The following is a 20328-nucleotide window of genomic DNA, read 5'->3' as shown; positions in this document are numbered from 1 at the left end:
CACGATTCGTAAACAACAAATAAAATAATTTAATAAGGGTAAATATAATAATGGTTTTGCCCGAGTTGAAATCATGAAAACAGAAAAAACAGGATTATATAGAATAAGTAAGGAAATACAAAATGATTTAACTATGGGAAGATGGGGAGGTGTTTTGTGCCATAATATTATTCCAACATATATTTCTAAAACATAAATGACAGCAAGAAGGCTTCAAGAAAATTATCATTTCTGTGTCCAAGCTTTCCTTCAAGAAAAGGGTATTCGGTATTTTAATAAATATGTTCTACAACATAAGAATGAGTTATTTTCAATAAAAGATTGGCATTATGCTGATGTTGATAAACCGACAACTTTAGATTTAATTAGAATGTTAAATAATGAAAAAATTATAAAGTTAAGAAAACGTAAGGCTCTTTTAGAAATTCAAAATTTTTTTTATTGGTTTCCTGTTGGAAAAAAAATTATTTTGGATACAGGAATAACAAGAAATCCTGATGAATATATGTATGATATTCTATGGGTTGTAAGCGATTCAAGGAAAGTAAGGGACGAGGAAGGAGTTAAAGAGAGAGAAGAGGCGGAAAAGGAGAAGAGAGAGGAGGAGAGGGAGAAGAAAGAGAAGAGAGGAGGAGAGTGAGGAAAGAGCGAGACTAAATAAATATGGAAACCAGTGAGATTAATAAAAGATTGGGGGTATTACAGAAAATAACTCAACCCACCGAGGAGGCAAACAAAGAATTGACAAGTCTATTTGCAATATTTTCGACAAGACGATTGACATCGGCAAGATTTTCATTTTAATTCAAGTTTTTCATTTTTTTTTCTTGAATAAATGTGGGAGAGAGTGAAGGCATTTCTCAGGATTCTTGATGTTTGAAAAATTTAGATTCAAATGTACATGTTGGAAACTAAAAAGGTTTTTGCACTCTGCAGGAATTTTTCTCATAAATAAATGAGTTATTGTCTCAAATGTAAAAAGAAAACTAATACTTAAAATATTTCGTATATTAAAAGTAAAAATAACAGGGTTATACAAAAAGGTATATGTTTGGTGTGTGGTTCAAAAAAAAATCAATTTATCTCCAAACACAAACTCAGAGGAGATATACAAAAGTTTTTATCAGGAAGTAAATTACAACTACTGGAATAAAAAAAATAAAAATGACTTTTTACAGCCATTTTTCCCTGCTGTGCAGGGGTTTGGCTTTTTCTTGAGGCAATGTTTTATGGCCGGATGCCCTTCCTGACGCCAACCCTGGTCGCCTCTTATGACACACAGGGATATGGTACACCTATTCTAACCGGGGCATACATGGGACCAGTACACTGGCACTCATTTCGCCGACCTCGGAAGGATGACAGGCTGAGTCAACCCCCTGGTGTTAATTCAGCAGCCAACGGGGCTTGAACTCAGGACCCTGGGATCCCAAGCCACCACCCTAACCACTAAGCCAACACCAGGCTTCATTACAACTACTGGAATACCAGGGGAATTACATCTACCAGGGTATTCTTTCTGTGGTCCAAGCACAAACTTGGATAAAAGATTAGATGAGGCAGACAATCCTAAATCATGGAGTCAACCCATCAATTTTTTTTTTTTTTTTGTATACCTTGGTCGAGGCTCGTATGAGAGCAAACACAAAACTCACAGCAAGGAGGCATGAGACAAGAGGGGCGGGAGTGGAAGGGACAAAACAGTGGGGAACAGACACATTAAGTGAACTGTGGAAGGGAGAGGGATGGGGATGGGACGGGGAACATGGCGAAGAGAAGATGGACATTTCAGGGACTTTCAGGAAGGAAAGCAGGAGAAATGAAGGAAGTGGGCTTGGGTGGATTATCGGGGGTAGAAAAGATCGAGGATTTGGATGGGGGAAGATAAGAGGTGGTGGTGAACAGCTGTTTTGAAAGCCTGGAGGGAAGAATGGGAAAGAATAGAATGAGGAAGTTTATTCCAAAGGCGGGAAAAAAGAGGAATGAAAGAGTGAAGATGAGCAGTGATTCGTGATTTTGATAGTTTTACCAGAAGGGGGTTGTTGGCGGACCTTGAGCGCCCTGTGGAAATGTGGTGGGGACAAATCGCAGAGAGAGCAGGGGGCAAGGCTGGAGAGGAGTCGGTAGAAGACAGAAAGACCACCGACCAACCTGCGGTGATTGAGTGAGAGGCCCAAAGACTCAGCTTCATTGCGGGAGATGCCGATGATCTTAAATGCCCTGGTTTCGACAGCGTTAAGCCGAGAAAGGTGGGAGGCAGGAGCACCAGCCCAGAGGGGAGAGCAGTACTCCATCAGGCTACGGACAAAAGCTTTGTAAGTGGTCAGGAGCTCAAGAGGGCCGAGGAAGGACTTAGCACGACGGAGGATTCCCAGTCGGCGACTGGCTTTTGAGGCGAGGTTGGAAATGTGACTTTCCCAGGAAAGGTCATGGCAGATAGTGAGACCTAGAAGCTTGAAAGAAAAGACTTCTTCCAGAGGATTGTTGAGAAAGTGGATGGGATGAGGTTGTAAACGGTCCTTTCGAAGAGACATAGTGAGAGTGTGAGATTTGTCTGGATTGAAAGACATGTTCCACGTGTTGGACCAGTTTGTGATTTTATCCAGATCTGCAGTGAGCGAAGAAGCTGCTGCTTGCCGGTCTGAGGGATGACAGATGGTACGGCAGAGGGTGGAGTCGTCGGCAAAGAGAAATAGAGGATTTTCCAGAGAGTCCGAGAGATCATTGATAAAAACCAGAAAAAGAACAGGGCCCAGAACGCTACCTTGAGGAACTCTAGCCTGCACAGGAAGAGGGGATGAAAGAACTCCATTTAGGGCCACACGTTGACTGCGACAGGAGAGGAAGTCTGCGAGCCATGAGTGGAGATGGCCTTGAATACCATGGGAAGAGAGTTTGGTGAGTAGGGCAGGGTGCCAGACTGTGTCAAAAGCACGTGAAATGTCCAGGGATACGGCTCGGATTTCCTGTCTGGCATTGAGGACCTCCATCCATTGATGGGAGAGCAGAAGCAGCATATCCAGGGTAGAGTGACCTGGTCTGAAACCAAATTGATGATTGGAAATCAAGCCATTGGAGAAGAGGAAGGATTTCATATCTGAAGCGATGATGGATTCCATCACCTTGCTGATGATTGGGAGAAGGCTGATTGGTCTGTAGTTATAGGGATCTGTTTTTGCACCTTTTTTATGCAGGGCAGTGATGTTAGCAGATTTCCAAGCAGATGGCAGATGACCTTGGGCAAATGAGAGGGTGAATAGAACAGAGAGAGGGTGAGCAAGAGCAGAAGAGCGCGCTTTGAGGACACGTCGGCTGATGCCGTCTGGACCGGTTGCAGAATCTGACTCGAGGTTTGAAAGCAAGCTCTCCACCTTGTCAGGAGAAAAGGATACAGAGTCCAGGGACAGTTGGGTGCGACTGGGTAAAGTGGGTAGAGATAGTGATGGGTTTAGGACACAAGATTTAGCTGCAAACACCGAGTTTAGACATTCAGCTTTATCACGTGTGGAATCAGCAGTGCGGCCATTTGAGGTAAGGGAGGGGATGGAGGGGGAACATACACCAGAAACAGATTTGATTAAACGCCACCAGGATTTAGAGGAGGGAGAGAGGTTTGAGAGTTCAGACTTGAGATGAGAAAGATGTTGTTTTCTGGCTCTCCTGAGGGTAGATACACACTTGTTCCGAGCTTTGTGGAAAGAACTGAGATTGCCCTCAGTTGGGTTTGCTTTCCATGAGGCAAAGGCAAGTTGTTTCAGGACAACTGCCTCGCCACAAGCTTCAGTAAACCAAGGGCGGGAGGAAGGGTAAGACAACTGAACACGAGAGGGGATAAATCTGTGCATGAGGGAGAGCAAGTTTCTTTGAAAGAATTCCCAGGATGAGTTGATGTTTGAGAAAGTAGTGATAGGAGACCAGTCTGTAAGTTTGATGGCTGCTCGGAGACCCTGCCAGTCGGCTTGAGTGAAATGCCAGACTCGACGGCGGTGAGGTGGTTCTCTGATAACAGCCAGAGAGATGTCCACTTTGACAAGGACGTGGTCAGAAGAACCAATTGGAGCGAAGGAAGAGCAGCAGATATTGTCAGGGAAATTTGTCAAAACCAGATCCAGAAGAGATGGAGTACCATTGGTTGAGATCCGGGTCGGGAAGTTGACCGATTGAGTCAGTCCCAATGAGTCGCAGAAAGCTTTTGCTGAGGTGCCATGGCAGGTGAGAGAGGTACCCACACCTAGCCAACTGGCGTGATGACAATTGAAGTCACCACATAAGAGGAAGAGAGAGTTTGGATGAGAAGATAGAAGATGGTCCATGTTTTCGGATAGTGAGGTGTAGATGGAGTCATCACTGTTCGGTGGATGGTACAGTACACATATAAACATGAGGTGGGAGTGGAGGGGAAGCCGAAGCCAGAGGTATTCCTGCGGGTGTGGGGGAGTGAGAGCAGTGCATGGAGAGTGAGGAATAGAGTCTTTGATGAAGAGAGCAACACCTCCACCAGGACGAGGCTCAGGTCTGTCATACCGTAAGAGGGAGTAGCCAGGGAGAGATACTTGGGAGTCAGACACGTCTTGGGAGAGGAAAGTTTCTGTTAGGCAGATAATGTCTGGTTTGTCAGTGGCAACCTGTATGGAAAGATCTGAAAGGTTTGAGCGAAGGCCCCGGATATTTGAGGTCCACACTTTTAATGAAGAGGAAGGGGAGGAGGCTTTGGGTGCAGGAGGTGGAGGGGGAGGGTAGGACAAGGGACGAGGGGGGCAGGTAAGGAGGGTTGCTGAAGGAGTGTGGGGTATTGCAGAATAACGAGGGGAGGGGGCCGAATGAGGAGGAGAAAAGGCTCTGTGATGCTGGGGGAGAGGGGGGGACAAGAGAAAGGAAGAAGGCAGTTGAGGATTTGAGGAGGTGAAGTGAAGAGATGGAGGTGAGAGGGCAGTGGAGGGAGGTAGGTTGGTGGATGAGAGAGGGGGCAACTTTGAGAAGGAAGAGTGAGGGGGATGAAAGGTGGGAGAAAGGTGATGGGCGAATTTTTGAGAGAGGTGAGAGGGAGGCTTGGAGGGAGAAGAGTGGGATGGTTGCTTTGAGAGTGAGAGTGAGGGGTGAGGGGGGTGAGTTGGCACTGAAGTTGGAAAAAAAGAATGGTTGATGGAAAGCGAGCATCCATGGCAAACTGTGGTTTTTAAAAGTTTTAGGTCAGAGATGCGATTTAACACAATTCTTGATAGATGCAATGAAGGCGAATTCAGAGCATGGAGAGAAGAAGCGCTGTAATCGTTGGATTTTTTAGGCAAGGAATGAAGGAGAGGTCGAAATGAGAGCAGTCTGTTAAAATAGCAGAAGAGTAGTGCATTGTGAAACAGTAAAGAGTACCACATGTGTGAGAGAGGAAGATGAAGCATTATAAGATCGTTTTTGTTGTTAAAAAACCCATCAATAGAGTTGATGAAGTGTGCATGAGACACGATATTGATTATGGGAATACCACAACTTTGGAAGAAAAGCATGATGCCGTGAGAGAAATGTTGTATAATTTGTCTCTGAGACAAAATCCAACCTTGAGAGAAAAAGTTGATCGGTTCATCGTGAAGAAGATGATCAGTGCTAAATTGAAACTTGGACTTGGAAATTCAAAAAACTTATATGCTCTAATGATGTCATTCAGACTGAAGAGCAATAAGCTGATGAATTACATAAACCAATATTCACAAAGTTTCGTAGAAGGAAGGTTTATTCCAAGGAAGTTGATTATATCTGGTCCGCTGATTTGTTTGAACTCAATAATTATAAGGGGTACAAGTATGCTTTAACCATTATTGATTTGAGGAGTAGATACGCATGGGTTGTCCCTTTAAAAAACAAAACAGGTTATACTCTTATGTTAGCCTTTCAACAGATATTTAATAAAAGTAAGAGAAAACCTAAAAAATTGTGGACTGATGAGGGTCGAGTTTTATAACAAGACATTTATGAATTTTACAAAAAATAACTATTACATTATACAGTACCTTTAATGAAGGGAAGGCCGTTGTTGTTGAAAGTTTTAATCGTACCTTAAAAGAGACTATATAAAAAATTCACAGAACTCGGTTCACAACAATGGTCATCTTTTATTCAGGATATTGTGGATAAGTATAATGACACGATTCACACGTCAACGAATATGAAACCATCAGAAACATTTACAAAATTAAAATATGAAAATGAGGTTAATATCAGAAAACCTAAGTTCAAAGTTGGTGATATCGTAAGAATATATAGGTGTAAATCTCATTTTGAAAAAGGTTATATTAAACGATGGACGAACTGACATTTAAAAATTGTTTATGTAATAGATACGGTTCCTTGGACTTTTAAGATATATGATTTCGAAAGGGAAGAGATTTTAGGTTCATTTTATTCACAGAAATTACAAAAGACAAAACTAAGCAGATAATACCCATGGGAGCAATGGGTTGGTCGTTCTCTCCCTCCTACTATACACCGTTGTGAACACTCGAAGGCCAAGTCCGAGGTGTATAACAGTATATAATGTGTGTGAAGGGGGACGTTCTTAGATCTGTGAACCACAAACAGAGAATCCTCAACTGAATAGTCAAGGCTTAACTTTTGTTTGTTGGTGTGTGTGTGTGTGTGTGTGTGTGTGTGTGTGTGTGCGTGTGCAATGCGAGCAATGGGTTGGCGCTTCACTCCCTCCTACTATACACCATTGTGGACACTCGAGGGCCAAGTCCGAGGTGTATAACAGTATATAATGTGTGTGAAGGGGGACGTTCTTAGATCTGTGAACCCCAAACACAGAATCCTCAACTGAAGAGTCAAGGCTTAACGTGTGTGTGTGTGTGTGTGTGTGTGTGTGTGTGTGTGTGTGTGTGTGTGTGTGTGTGTGTGTGTGTGTGTGTGTGTGTGTGTGTGTGTGTGCAATGGGAGCAATGGGTTAGCGCTTCACTCCCTCCTACTATACACCGTTGTGGACACTCGAGGGCCAAGTCCGAGGTGTATAACAGTATATAATGTGTGTCAAGGGGGACGTTCTTAGATCTGTGAACCCCAAACACAGAATCCTCAACTGAATAGTCAAGGCTTAACTTTTGTTTGGTGGTGTGTGTGTGTCCCAACCCTCACATTCAAAATCTTAACCCCAACCCTCACATTCAAAATCTCAACCCCAACCCCCCAATCCTCGCCCAACACAATGTCTTTTTCAAAATGAGATTTCCACCCATATATATTTTTTCGTTTTTTTTCTCTTCTTCCAATTCTGTCTTTTAAGGCTTTCAGGTTTGATGATGTAGAAAGGGGGAGTAAGCCTGCACTTTCTTCCCAGAACTAACAATATTTTTTTTTAATGTTTTTTCCTCTTCTTCCAATTCTGTCTTTTAAGGCTTTCAGGTTTGATGATGTAGAAAGGGGGAGTAAGAACTTTCTTGATAGGTTTCGATCCCAAAGAGTGGTAGCATTTCAAGTCTCCAAAATAAACCCAACTTTCCAAGTCTCCAAGGTATAACCACATTCCTGTTGAGTTTCCAAGATACGTATCACATTGTGAGTTATCAAGCCAGAACCCACATTTCAAGTCTCCAAAAATATAACCATCTGTCCAAGACTCCAAGGTAGAATCACAATTTCCAGAAATATCGTGGGTTTCGGTGATAGATCTCAAATAGTATAACTGTGGATCATCAAGGAAAACTCCATTTTTCCAATTTTTATGGGTTTCAGTGATAGATCTCACATAGTATAACTGTGGATCATCAAGGAAAACTCCATTTTTCAAAATGTCTGAAAAATTGTGAGTCTCCAAGGTAAAACTTGTATTCTGGCTCATCAAGGTATAACTTGTTCAGGGGGTATGGTCTTGATAACTCACAATGAGTACTATTGTTGCAAAACTCTTTTTCAGGACTTTGCTGGTCTCCAAGGTATAACTCTTTGGTTGGATCATCAAGGACGAACTCGTTCTGTGGGTCTTGGTCGCTCATAAGGTCTTCAACCAAGCCAACAATTTCGCCCCAAGTTGTAGCAAAAGCAGTATTTTCATTTCGTATTTCAGATACAATTTCCTGTGAGAGAAAATAATAATTAATATATTCATCAAGTGATTTAATTATTAAATGAGTATGCTTCAATCAAAGTTTGAAAATCGGAAAATAAAATCTTACCTCAACAGATAAGAGGTTTGAATCCAGTTCATCAACTTGAAGGTTTAGTTCCATACAAGTAGTCAATCTCCAAGGAACCCCAAAGTCATCCCACTCAAGGTCTTGCTCGTTCTGTGGGTCTTGGTCGCTCACAAGGTCTTCAACCAAGCCAACAATTTCGCCCAAAGTTGTGGCAAAATCGGTATTTTCAGATACAATTTCCTGTGAGAGAAAATAATAATGTATTAATTAAGTTATTTAATTATTAAATGAGTCGATGCTTAAATCAAACTGAAAATAGGGAAATAAAATCTTACCTCAATGGATAAGAGGTTTGAATCCAGTTCATCAACTTGAAGGTTTAGTTCCATACAAGTCGGAGAGTTCCAGGCAAGCACACAGCACACCATTGCCAGCAAAAAAAAATGTTTAAAATGGAGCCTGGGCTTGAGGCTTTTATAGGGAAAGACTGGTGGGTGTGGTTTCTTTTGGAAATTCCCTGGGCAAGCCCAGGCAAGCCTTCATTTGGGAAATTTTTCAAAACCATAACATTCCAGAATTTTCTAGTGATTTCTTTGTGAGTCAGAGATGAACTGGAAATGATGTAAGAGTAGGTGGGGCTTTGCAAAAGTGGGCGGGGCTTAGGAAAAGTGGGCGTGGATTACGGAATACCTCATTAAAAATGGGGGGCTTCGGAAAAGTGGGCGTGGCTTACAAAAATACCTCATGAAAAGTGAGCGGGGCTTAAAGAAAAGTGGGCGGGGCTTATAAAAATTTCATTAGGGCATGGGCGGGGCTTATGAAAAGTGGGCGTGGCTTAATAAAAAATAACCTGTGGCTCAGGAGGTGGTAAAAAAAGAGCATTTAGAGAAGTTTATAATTTCTTAATGGCACAAAAGGGGTATCTTAAAAAATATATGGATTCAAATGTTTTGTTTTTAAATATTTTAGATGGGGATTATTGTGCAAAGAAAATTAAACTATTAAAGGAATTTGAGAATGAACAAATCTTTATAGGTTCAATTAGTGAGCGAAACAATATGCATTGGTTATTTGAAAAAGAGTGTGCCGAGGCTTAGATGTTTCAGATATTTCTTTAGAATCACACTTTTACAAATCACATTACTTCTTTACTACTTGAACAAATCTTTATCTTATTGCATTGGTTATTTGAAAAAAAAATCTCCCGAGGTTAAAAGGGGAGACAAATAAATATACCTTGAGATAAAAAGAGGGTTTACTTTTTCGGGGAAAATAAAATGAATCGCTGAAAATCCCCCATTCATTTACATGGGGAAAAGTGAGCCAGAATCAGTATATTCACCCCACTCACCCTGATCGTCTCATTTGAGGAAGACAGATGGTGTCAGCAGAATAAACACAGGTATTGACAGACAAAATGGAGAAAAGTGGAAGAACAAAAGTGAAAAAGACAAGTGGAGGCATGCCAGCCTTCCACACCAGAATTGCACACCCTCAAGGAGTCGAGAATTCGAGAAGATAACAATTGTGCGTGAAAAAGAGAGAAACGGCTTGAGTTAATTGTTTGATTGTATACTTTGCCTGAAGAAAGGTTCTTGGATGCTTGGCAATGCTGACACTGGGTGGTTCGCCATTACCTTCCCAGCTCTTCATTTCTTTCAATGTATTGTCAACTTTTCATTCCTACTGTGCCACTGAAAACATGCACACCGAGATTGTAATCTTTCATTATTTTTGATTCTCATTAAATCTAAAATCTTTCATGTTCTCCCTTTTCCCACAGCTCCTTCAATACACGTTTAGACATGATCAATTAAATCCGAGGCATCGACACCGCTCGAGGTACTCGACAGTACTTGATTCGGCATTGGCAAGTTGCAAAGCATACAGATAAATAGATATAGTTGCGGTTCTCCAAAACCGCATGCCTCAAAGGCTATAACACCCAACATTCAGTGATCCCTACGCAGTTATTTCATTCGTCTCTGTGCAGTTAAACCTTCCCCTCATATCTAGTAGGTTAACGGGATGAAGTGCGTTGCATGGGTCCAATAGCTAGGTCTATGAACTACATCTCTATCTTCTATTCTGATTTCAAATCCAACACTTTCCCTTCAGTCATGCTACAACTCAAGCAAGCAAGCAAACACACCATGTTATGAATGGCACACACCACACAGCCTCCCGTGGCTGAGAATCAACAGAAGCACACTACACACTATACAGCAAGTGCATGGTGCACCATTACTTCATTCTAATTTGTGCCAATTTCCAATGGCAACTCACCTTACTTCACCCCTTGCTCACCATACTTCACAAGTTCGACCACCAACACCTCCCAGGTCAGGTCAGGTTTGGGAGCATGTGCCAGAGCAGCGCGTCGCTGCGTCCACTTTCCACCGGTACTCCAGGGGTCTCCGTCTGGCCATCCTCCAGGCAGATGCCTGGCCCATCCCCATCTATTTGAGATGCTGATCAACCTGCTGCAACAACGAAGCACGTGTTTGTCCCATTGGCCTCCTCCACTCACAAGACTCCCTTGCCAAGATAATCTGGTGAGCAGGAACAGCGTCAGGCAAACGAGCCACATGCTCATCCAGCCGCAGCTGACGCTCACGGACTATGCAGGTAACAAATCTCATTTGAGTCTCTCTCAGCAACCGCTCGGACACAATGTCCGACTAGCGACAGCCAAGGCTTTTCCAAACAGGCGTGGTACCTAAGGAATTGCGTATCCATCTCGGATCCCTGGTCAGAGTCCGAGTCTCACATCCGTAGATCAACTGGAAGCACCATGGACCTGAAGACTCGGACTTTCGTCCTTCCGCACAGGTACCGGCAGCACTACACCCCATGATCCAGTGAATGCATGACTTCCCAGGTCCGGCCCAGATGTCTGTTGACCGATGACTCACAGCTAGCAGAGACATGAATATCACTGCCAAGGTCAGTGAATCTCTCCATGACCTCAACAAACTCACTAGAAACAGGCACAAACAGGACAGCAGCATCCAAGGTGTCATTGAAAGCCTGTATCTTCGTTTTGACTCAGGAAACCCGTAATGCCAGCGGCTCCGACTCCTCATTCAGCACCTCGAGGGCCCCCAAAAGGATACCTGAAGTCTCCGCAAAGATGACTGCATCATCTGCGAAATCAAGGTCAGAGATCTTGACATTCTCAAATGATGCACCACAGCTTGATCTCTCCGACATCCTCCAGAGAATCCAGTCCATAAAAAAAACAAGCGCTGAAAAGTGTGGGAGCCAGAACACACCCCTGACAAACTCTAGTTACAACTGAAAATAAGTCAGAGATGGTGCCACCACATCTCACAGCACTCTCAGTACCAGAGTAGAGTTCAGACATCAGATCGATCAGTTTTGGTGACACTCCAGGAAAACCAAGATTTCTTCAGAGGGCATCCCAATTCACTAAATCAAACACTTTACAGAAATCAACATAGGCTGCAAGCAACCCCTGCAAAAACTCTCGTCTGCGTTCGCTGAGGACCCGAAGAGAAAGGATACGGTCAAATGTTGACGTCTTTGGTGTAAAGCCTGACTGCTCTGGATGCTGGTGCTCAAGCAGATGGTGGCGAACCCTATCAATAATTATCCGAGCAAAGACGTTGCCCGGCACTGAGAGCAGCATCACCCCTCGGTAGTTGTTGCAGTCTTGGCGATCACCCTTCCCTTTCCAGAGAGAGAGAACAAGGCCCCTCTTCCATTCAGTTGGGAAGATGCCCATGTTCCAGGCAGAACACAGAACTGCATGCAACGACACAAGTGCAGCATTTCCACCAACCTTGAGAAGTTCAGCATGGATGCCACAGATCCCTGGAGCTTTACCCCATTTCAACCGGTTCACTGCAGTCAGTGTTTCCACAAATGAAGGTGGACCACAGTTGATTGTAGGGTCAGCAACAGTGATTGCAACATCCCTGACATCCAACTCGACAGCTGTTGGATCAGCCTGGTACAACCGCTCAAAGTAACCGGCCCAGCGGGCCTTCACTTCGGACTCCTCTCTCAAGAGCCAACCACACTCTGCTCCAACTGCATTACACCGAGGGATGGGCTTGGATGAACGCAATGCGTGAATCCCCTGTAAGCAGGATGAGAATCACTTGACCACAGGTGATGCTTTACCCCCTCACAGATTCCTCTGACCTCCTTGTCCACCCTTGGCGCACGTGCAGTTTTACGCCTCAGCTCCCTGTACAGCTCAGCTCTGCCATTCAGCCTGGCCCTGCGACTCTGGTTAATGGTATCCAGTGTCCCTTCAGAGACAACATTCTTCTTCGTCCTCTGGTGAGTTCCAAGATATCCACCAGCAACATCAAGCATGGTGGTCTTGAAGGCACTCCACAACTCTTCAGGGTTTCCCAAAGCACCCAAACCCCCTCCATCTCAACTCAGCTTGTTCGCAAACTCCTCAGCTACCCTCTCATCCTTGAGTTTGCCAACAACCAGCCTCGGCTGGGATGGTGCAATTCTCTTGGATTTAAGGTGCAACTTGAGAGTTTCTAAAACAAGCCGGTGGTCAGTGTTGAGGAACTGAGCACTCCGGTCGATTCTGCAGTTCTGGATCATCCTCCAGCGACCATCAGCGAGCACTTGGTCAATCTCCTTTGCCACACCGCCAGCATTGGAATACCAAGTCCAGCGATGAGCTTGTGAGCGCTGAAACCATGAACTGGCCACCCGATGTCCATGACTTCTTGCAAAGTGAAGGAACTTAATGCTATTCAGGTTCACAGTTCCAGACCAATGGGGACCAACACCTGTCCCATAACCATCCCTATCAGATCCAATCGATGCATTGAAATCCCGCAAGACGAGAAGTGTATCTCACCTGGGGCACTGATCAACCACAGACTCAGGGCGTGGCATGGAATGCATCCTTCATGGTGAGATCATTTGCCTTATTCGGAGCAAAAACAGAGACCAGGGTAATGACACCCAATGAGTGACGGATCCTTAGTCTCATAATATGCTTGTTGACCGGTGTTACCTCAATTATCATTGGAGTCTGCTTATTGGACACAGCTTCAGCAACTCCTTGGGAATGGTAACCATCAGAGCGACCAGACCAATATTATGTGTGGCCACCCGCCATGATCTCGCCGCAATCCAGTCTCTGAACCTCAGAGTGCTGCAATACCGATGTCCAAACGCTTGAGCTCAGATGATATCAGACACAGGTGATCATCCTCTCTTCGGCATGGGACATTCGACGTACCCACACACTTTGGGATGCAATACCACCCCAAGGGACCGCTTCAGGTTAACCCAAGGAAACCGCTGTCTGGTGGACGACACCTCAGCACCACTCCGACACACTCTCACAATCTGACCTGGGAATGTTCCCCCGTGGTTTCCCTCCTATCAAAGATTGGGGTCCCAAAGGCTTTGCCCCAATCCTGTCATCCGGAGAGCTGCTCTGTGAAGGGAAGCTGCACAGGAGGTACTCCCATGGGGTGGGTTTTCAGATTTTTTTCGTGTTTTTGTGTTTTGCTGAATGAAGGGTTTTACGGTGGCCATAGTGCAAATCCTGCCACCAACCTCCCAATAAGAAGTAACCCAACTGCAGGGGATGTCTGCAGACACAGTTGGGTACGATATATGGATGGCCGTTGGCTCACAAGGAGCTCCTCCGCCCTTTGACAGCTTGTGTTTTTAATCCTGCTGGGTGTCCATATCCAACACCCTCCTCACCAGGAAACCTGGTGGTCGAGACTGTAGAGACACCGCCAACCCGACCATGGAACAGGTTAGTGCAGGTTTACATGATACCTGCAGAAAGTCACAGATCTGATCTGGCCTGACCTGACGATACAAAACACCTCCTGCACACAGGAAAAATATTCCATCACCCCCTCATACCTCTGCATCACTACAATTTACCACTAAACAGAAGCGTGCTGCACAACTCGGGCTGTACTCGGACTGTGTGATGCGGGGACGAGCAATGGGTGTTACTAGCACCAAACCCATCTCGCCGGGAGTGTCCCGGGTGAGCACGCGGGATTGATATGACCCTTCTCCTGCCGCCAGAACATGGCAAGACAGGGGCAGCGAGGAGACGTAATGGGAAGGGTGATCCATAAGTTTTTGGTACGGGGCCTGGGTGTGCATTTTAGCCCATGGGAAGGAGCCCGTGGGTGGGGATGTGCATTGCTGTTCGGCATTCAGACTGCACTCGGAGCATGTTTGGGGCCAGGTTTCCCGCTTATGCACCATGTTGAGTGAGGAGCCGTGTCATGCCAAATGTGCAAATGAGACAATTTCCGGTCGCGATAGCCTGGCAAAGCGTGGCTCGGGCCTCTGTGACCCAATAGAGGAGCAGGATTTGGGTCATTGTGCATCGACTTCAGGTTGTCACCCCACCCTTGCCCTTGGGCTTGTAAAAGGAGGAGTGGGGAGCCGCTCTCTCTCTTCTGCACCACATTCTTCGCTGCTTGTCTTGGCTCTGCTTTGGCTGCTCTTTGTTGCCTCTGCCCTTCGCTGGCTCTTCACTCGCGGTTGGTGTGTGACTGACACCTGTTTATTCCGGAGGACTGGTGCGGAGCGCCGTTGCCACGAGCCCTGGCAAAGTGATTAACCTGGAGATAACGCGAGAACTCTCGAGGTGGCAACACTCACATGGAGGTCCACCTGGAGTGATTAACCTGGAGATAATGCGGCAACACTCGAGGTGGCATGACACGGAGGTACATGCTACACCAGCAGACACGTATCACAATATCTCGTCCCCTTTGGACACACAAAAGAGCATCATTACCAACTCACAATCCCATTTTCCTCAAGCACGACACCGGACGCCCCATATTGCACAACACCACACCTTCCACTCACACACCTTAGACCACCAGCATTTCTCCCTCCTACCTCACCCTAAGTGTACTGGGTTGCGTTGGTCGGCCGACCACGCCAGGTATCGCGAGTCCATTTGTCCTCATCTGCTGTCTTTATGGCTATCTAATCTTCCATGTATGTGTGTGCATGCATGCGCGCATGTGATGGCTCCCATCGAAGCATAAGTTAGGATTGTAGAATTGATAACGGGATGAGTCTGCTCTGTGTTTGCTTTTGTAAATTGCTTGCCTTTTGTCACAACCCACAAATTCCTTGCTATCCTCTGCTGCACATACCAATAAACCCAAATTACTGTTCCACATACCTTTCCTCCCTTGATTGTAAATAAATGCTTGGTCATATTGTTGCGGATTTGGAAGCTTACTGCACACAAAAAAACAGCTCCGATAGAACAGCTGTATCAATAAGTATGTGTTTCTCGTTAGGGTCCCATCTGATGTTTAATAGGTGATTAATTGTACGTGCGCTGTGGGTTATTTTTATAGTTCGGATTTTTACATTTTAATCTTCAACAACAACGCCCATCTTCGCTTCTTCACCATCGGCCTTTCCCACATGCATGCGTGTCAAGCACAGCCGTGGGCGGAGTGCAATGTGCCATGCGGGGTTTCTTTGGACGTTGGCGTCTTGGATTTCGCTCCAAATATGGGCCTGGCACCCCTCTCAGCCAATCGGAGGAATGCGAGCATGTCTGCCGCCTCTCGGCCAATGGGGAGCAAACGCAACATATTGCTGCTCTACTTCCTGGTCGAGGGGTGGAAAAATGAGCACCCCCCTCCGACCAATCTCGGACGGCCGGGAGATCTCCCGAAACGCCTGTTCAATGAGAAGGGGAATTACACGAGATGGATCCCTCCCACCTGTCAAGAAAAAGGGATAATTGTGTGGGGCGACCGGCCGAGAGAGTCTTCTCGCCGTGAATTGCCTGCCTGCGAGCCAGAGGAGAATCACTTGCCTGCCTGCCCAGCTGACTTTCTTTGCCTGCCTCGTCGCCTGTTTTGCCGGTGGAGCGAGCCAGCGCCTGACGCTACCCTCCATACCTGGTGCTTGGAGCGGCATCGTGTTGCGGGTTCGAGTCCTGCTGGGCCAGATCGTCGAGAACCGCACGAAGTGGAAAGGTCCAAGCCAGATCCTTCTCTCCAGCTCACCTTCCCTCCGAGCTGGGGTTATCAATAAAGGCTGCGGCCACCATTTTTTGGGGGGGTGGGTGGGGGGGGGTGTGTCTGCGTGTGGGCCCATCTTTTAAGTAGAAGCGTTGAAGTGCCGTGTGTGTAAATTGCGTTCCTTTTATTCGGTTAACTCTGCCTTCTTGCATGCTCCCCTGACCCATTATAAATAAATATCACTTTTGTTCAATGTTCCAGCTCGTTTCTGTGTTTCTTTCATTGGCTTGGCATGGTGTGTTGAGAAATAGCGAGGCCCTAAATTGTTCATTTGGTCCAACGGGCCTTGGTAACCTCCTCTCGGGTTGCACATGGTTCGGGCTCGGTCATGGCTCGTTCCGCTCGAGTTCCGTCGAGGGTGTGAATTCCCTGGGAGCATGACAGCGTGGGTAATTAGGTATATTGAAGTTTGGCAATTGACCCTTCCCCACGCGGTTGAATTATTGGCGATTCATGGTCCAGTGAGGGAGCCGTGCCTTTCGCACTTATCCGAGAGTCACGACCTAAATTCTGGGTGTACGGTGGGGCCGACTCTACTGCTCCCGCAAGCGGTCGTCCTCGCCACCAATACCCGGCACTGCAACAATATGTTCCCAGCTCGTTTTCATATTTTTCCTTCATTGGTCCAGCATGGTTCTTATTCTGGCTTTGCCGCGACGTTATCCTCCAACGATGTGTTTCTCTTGCTGGTATGTCATTGGGCAGTAACGCTCGGCTGTAACTGATCCGGTAAGGTGATCCGGTTTGAACAAGGTAGACCGAGGGTGTGTCCCCTGGTAATTAGATCACGTGATAATTACGTAAATGGTATTCATAACATGGAGGACCAAAAGTCACGTGGTCGAGTTATTGGCATTCACGGTAAATTAGCGACCCTCCGTGTCACGAAATTATTTGTGCAATTCCGGAGAGTCTGGTGAGAACCCAAAGTGGCTTCCCCCCTCGTGGTCTTCTCGCGCCCGACCTCACGTCCACAACTGTGTGTGTGTTTTGTTGTTTTTGTATCAAACACATCGATTTGTCCCCTGTAAAGCGGCAGCATTAATGAGCCTGAAGGCTCAACATTAAAGAATGGAAGTGACATCTATTACATACTCGCGATTGAACAGATTTAGATTTGCAGTGTTTTCAACTTCATGTCCTTCATTATTTTCAGATTTCTGTCCTGTAAATGTGGAATCCAGACACAAATGTTTATCTGTCTCAGAAACTTTAAGATCTGCTTCTGCAAAGGAAGATTCAGATGCTCATTTGACAAATGGCAGTCCTCTATGTTCTGCAACAGGTGAGCAGAAACCATCAAAATGAACATTCAGTCTTTTGAATTGAAGGTTTCTAAAAATTTTCAAATCTTTTAATATTTTGCATTTGCAGTTTGACAAAAAAGGTAAAATAACTTCTTGTTGTTTGTTTTTTTAAGAACAAACAAGAAGTCCAGTTGGACAAATAAGGTCCAGGAACAGCTTGAGAATGAAGAAGATGTCTATTTTGAAGAAACAATCCCAAGAACAAGACTCACAATCTTCAAAATACACGTTCACGTCTGGTGAACACAGCACAAAGATCAATATTAAATTAAACAAACCCAAAAATGTGATCGAAAGGCAAATGCATTATAAGTGTAAAATATGCAGTGCAGATATTACTTCACTGAGAAACATCAAAATACACATGAGGACCCACGGAGGAGAACGCCCACACAAATGCTCCATATGTGATAAAGGTTTCTCTCGAAAAGGCATTTTGAAAGACCACTTGAAGATTCACACAGGAGAGCGTCCTTACAAATGTTCCACATGTGATAAAGGTTTTTCTCAAAAAGGCAATTTGAATGCACATACGAGTATCCACACAGGAGAGCGTCCTTATAAATGCTCCACATGTGATAAAGATTTCGCTCATAAAAGCAGTTTGAAAATGCATCTGAGGACCCATACAGGAGAGCGTCCTGACAAATGCTCCATATGTGATCAAGCTTTCTCTCAAAAAGGCATTTTGAAAAAACATATGAGGATCCACACAGGAGAGCGTCCTTACAAATGCTCCACGTGTGATAGAGGTTTCTCTGGAAAAGGCAATTTGAAAACACATATGAGGATCCACACAGGAGAGTGTCCTTACAAATGCTTTGTATGTGATAAAGGTTTCTCTCAAAAAGGCAGTTTGAAAATACATATGAGGACCCACACAGGAGAGCGACTTCACAAATGCTCCACATGTGACAAAGGATTTTCTCGAAAAGATATGTTGCAAATACATATGAGGATCCACACAGGAGAGCGTCCTTACAAATGCCCCACCTGTGATAAAGGATTCTCTCGAAAAGGCCATTTAAAAATACATTCGAGGATCCACACAGGAGAGCGTCCTTACAAATGCTCCATATGTGATAAAGGTGTCTCTCGAAAAAGCAGTTTGAAAATACATGTGAGGATCCACACAGGAGAGCGTCCTTACATATGCTCCATATGTGATGAAGGTTTCTCTCAAAAAGGCCATTTGAAGATACATATGAAGATCCACACAAAAGGGCATACAGGAACTAGAAAATGAAGCATCCTTCAAATACTTCGGAACAGAAGAAAGCTTCCAGGTTAAACACAAAAAAAATGTGCAAAATAATCAGTGAAGAGTATCTTCGCAGAATACGACTAATTCTGAAGTCATCCCTCTCTCCAATCTCTTCTCTCCACCAAAACCAAAGCAATACACCAATTTGCAGTGCTGCTATTCTAATATAGCTGTGCAATTATAAACTGGTCACTATTGGAGATCAACAATTTAGACACCAAAGCAAGGAAACTTCAAACTATTCATAAGATCTTTTCCAAAAACCGATGCAAACGGTGGTTGGACTTACCAAGTCGAGACTGAGGAGACGGTGTGATGGAGTTTAACCAAGTGCACAAAACAACGTGTGTCGGACTTGCAGAGGATGGGAATAGCTCAACAGACTTTTTGATGAGATTTGTACACAGGCAAGAAAACAAACCAGAAAAGGGATCCTTACTCCATTGAGCAACAAACTTTAAAAAGAAGGTGCAAATGATGGATATGACACAATAAAACAAAACAGAAACAAACCCATACCCAATGATTGCAATGAAAAGAAAAATAAAGATTGCAAAAATAAATATCAGCAGATATACTCCAACAAATGGGACCATGACAAAAGAGCAGGAAGATTTTAAAAAGAGCTAGACAGGTCACGGATCGACAAGGGATGGAGAAATTAATTGGGATGGAGAACGAGTCATCATAAATGCTCAAGATCAAGGAGACAGCACCAATGCATTTCAGAGAATGGCAACGATTGAACCAATTGGACGAAAGCAGGTTTTGTGGAGTAGAAACAGAGTGTACTAGTCACCTCCTCTTGGTGTGTAAAAATAACTCCTGGCAGAAAAGCTGGACACAGAAAGACATGACAGCGTCCGTTGAGTAATCCACTGGCACATTTGTAAACATTTCAACATCCTGGTCCCAGAACAATCATGGAAATGCAAACCAAGTCCGATCCTTGAAAATGAACACGTAATGCTCGCACATGACAAAATTATCCCATCAAGTGTCGACATCACAAACAAAGCGTTGCATCTGGAAATGGTGCTCAAACACAAAAAGGAAAAGTCAGCATTGTTGATTGTGGTTTCAGTTCCCAATGACTGCTGGACGAAATGCTGCAAAAATCAGGAACATGAACAAATACCAGTATCTCTAAAATGAGGTTAAGTGGACTTGGAAATTGAAGAAATATGAAATGATTCCAGTGATAGTCAGAGCTGCACGAATGATTAAAAAAAAAAAATCCTGACTGCGTATTTAAAAATCATTTCTGGGAAAGTGGAGCCTATCAGAGGTAAAGTGAAGATTTTGAATAGAGCCCATGGAACGAGACGATGAGAATGACATTTCACAGTTTGGTTCATGAACCATGACCCTTTACCAATAGGGCATGGAGATTTTGAGTTCTCGGAGAACTTCCTCCCACCTCATCAAATCAAAATGGTGATAACCAACAAGAGTCAACTGGTGCACTGCATGTTTCTTGTGTGTAACTGGGATAGAAAGCATGTCGAGGCTGCAAGACCAGAAAAGAGTCAGAGGAAGATAGAAACCACCGACCTCTCGGCGATGGCAAAGTGATAAGCCATCGACTCGGCTTCATC

The 20328-nt window shown here is 44.7% G+C and overlaps 1 protein-coding gene across 1 annotated transcript in view; it reads left to right on the top strand.

The window, feature by feature from the left end:
• LOC147021223 (uncharacterized) overlaps positions 1-20328 on the top strand; it is a 95049-nt gene that overhangs the window by 17551 nt on the left and 57170 nt on the right. Inside the window, 2 exon segments of the mRNA XM_085890425.1 lie at positions 17316-17444; positions 17580-18690. Of these exon segments, the coding sequence (XP_085746551.1) occupies positions 17316-17444; positions 17580-18690 (1240 nt within the window).

The sequence above is a fragment of the Eptatretus burgeri genome, chromosome 8 (assembly GCF_056783735.1).
Source record: "Eptatretus burgeri isolate ZD-2024b chromosome 8, Ebu_testis_v1, whole genome shotgun sequence".
NCBI lineage: Eukaryota > Metazoa > Chordata > Myxini > Myxiniformes > Myxinidae > Eptatretus > Eptatretus burgeri.
This window is presented reverse-complemented; position numbering and strand designations above follow the sequence as displayed.